The sequence below is a fragment of the Bos mutus genome, chromosome 4 (assembly GCF_027580195.1).
Source record: "Bos mutus isolate GX-2022 chromosome 4, NWIPB_WYAK_1.1, whole genome shotgun sequence".
Classification (NCBI taxonomy): Eukaryota; Metazoa; Chordata; class Mammalia; order Artiodactyla; family Bovidae; genus Bos; species Bos mutus.
Window position 1 is genome coordinate 12258411 of NC_091620.1, and position 2180 is coordinate 12260590.

The window sequence follows — 2180 nt, forward strand, 5'->3', positions numbered from 1 at the left end:
TAGTCTTCCTTTCTAATTCATATATATCAGTATATCTTTTTTTTTTCCCTCCATATAATTTTCTGTGGACTGTATGCATTTCTAAGTGGTTGTAATTCACATTTTTAAAAGACTAAGTCAGGGACCAAAAACAGAGCCCAAAGATAAAATTCCATTTCTCTGTGACTTCAAACGATGGTGCGGGATTGTGGCCCCTCCCATCGGCCCACACACACACACACACACACACGCACTCACATGCCCACACACGTACATGCACGCACAGTAGGCGGCAGGCGCCCTGCCCTGCCCACCGTCCTCAGAGCGAAGCTCTTGAATGACAAGGTCCCAGGCTACCGTTTTGATTCAGAGCTCCTCGTCAGAACCCGAGTCAGAGCGGCCTTTATCTCCTTGTTCCTCAGACTGTAGATGAGCGGATTCAACATAGGGGTCACCACCGCGTAGAAGAGCACCACCACCTTGTCCTGCTCGGCGGAGGCGGTGGAGCGGGGCTGCATGTAGGTAACCAGGGCCATGCCGTAAGACATGGAGACCACGGTGAGGTGCGAGGTGCAGGTCCCGAAGGCTTTGCGGCGCCCCCCGCTGGAGCGGATCCGCAAGACGGCGGCCACGATGCGGGCGTAGGACAGCGCGACCAGGCAGCAGGGCACCAAAAGCACCACCACGCTGGATGCCAGTATAACCGCCTGGTTGAGGGTGACGTCCACGCAGGCCAAGCTGACGAGCGCCAGCGTCTCACAGGCCAAGTGGTTCAGCACGTGGCGCCCACAGGTGGGCAGACGCACGGTGACCGCGGTCTCCACCGCCGCGTTCGCCAGGCCCACGAGCCAGGAGACGCCTGCCAGGCCTGCGCAGAGCCGCGGCCCCATGACGGCCGCGTAGCGCAGGGGGTCGCAGACGGCCACGTAGCGATCATAGGCCATGACGGCCAGCAGCAGGAACTCGGTGCCCCCCAGGGCCAGCGAGAAGAAGTGCTGGGTACCACATCGGGCGGAGGAGATGGTCTTCTTCTCCAGGAGGAAGTGCGCCAGCATCTGGGGAACCCCGCTGGAGGTGTAGCAGATGTCCACTACGGAGAGGTTGCCGAGGAAGAAGTACATGGGCAGCTGGAGGCGGGGGTCCAGCCAGACCAGCACGAGGATGAGCCCGTTGCCCAGCAAGGTCAGAAGATAGGTGGCCCCAAACAGGACAAACAGCCCAGCCTGGGTCTGCCGGTCCCCGGAGAGGCCCAGTAGGACAAACTCACTCACCCAGGTCAGGTTGTCCCTCCCCATGGAGCAGGCGGGCCAGGCTGCCAAGGGAGGAGCAGAGGCAGGGAAGGGCAAGTAAAGGTCTCTCCTTAGGAGTCTGGAATTAAGCCATGGGCCAGGACTGGAGCTGGAAGTGGGGCACCTCCCCTCAGGTTCCTTAACCTAGGTGCTGAGGGGACAATGCCATGAGGCGGGAGGGAAGAGATTTAAGTTCTCACGGTGGACTCAAGGATGAAGTCCCTGTTCTGGTCGTCCTTAGACATCTAGGATCCAACACAGTTAAAATTACATAGGATATAAGCGATCAGTGTAAAAGGAAAGATAGAGGAAAAGGTGGTGGAGAGAAGGGAGGAAGGGTGATAGGAAAGAAAAAAGGAAGTAAAAGAGAAAGAAAAACTAGGGAAGGGAGGTGGGAAAGCAAAAAAGGAGGGAAGGAAAGTGGAAGGCAGGGAAGAAAGGAAAGAGTCTCCAGTGTGGGTGGCCAAAGAAGCCTCTTGAGACTAAGAGGAGCGCCTAGGGGTCGATGCCTAAAGGTCTGAACTCATTTGCTCCTTATGTTTTCTCTGGGGTTCAGGTCTGGGTCTCTGCCTAGTCTTCTCACATAGCTCTTGTGCCCAGCAGTCTGGATAAAGTTTAAATCAGTATCTCTAAGCCCCTGCTGTGTGTCACGGACTGTGCGAGACATCAGACACCTATCTGTGAAACAGAAATACAGAAGCACAAGTTCTCTTCCTTTGGTTCTTATAATTTAATCAGAGACACAGACTAAATTAATAATTACAAAAATTAATTAAGTATAATTGTGGTAAGTGCTAGGAAGGAGAACAAGTTTATTAGTTAATTAAATTTGCAGCTGTAATTAAATTATGACTGCAGTTGTGCCTTATTTCTCAATAATATGCAATTTATATAGTAAGTTGTGGGCATTTA

General features: G+C 53.4%; 1 protein-coding gene across 1 annotated transcript; it reads right to left on the bottom strand.

Moving 5' to 3' along the window:
* Positions 1–332: 332 nt before the first annotated feature.
* Positions 333–1274, bottom strand: LOC102277150 (olfactory receptor 2F1). The gene has a single exon (XM_005886732.1). It carries the CDS (start codon positions 1272–1274, stop codon positions 333–335), a length of 942 nt encoding a protein of 313 aa, XP_005886794.1.
* Between the last annotated feature and the right edge of the window lie 906 nt (positions 1275–2180).

Bases quoted from the DNA above. Each gene is read 5' to 3' on its own strand.
- LOC102277150 (XM_005886732.1), bottom strand. From the start codon at position 1,274: ATGGGGAGGGACAACCTGACCTGGGTGAGTGAGTTTGTCCTACTGGGC.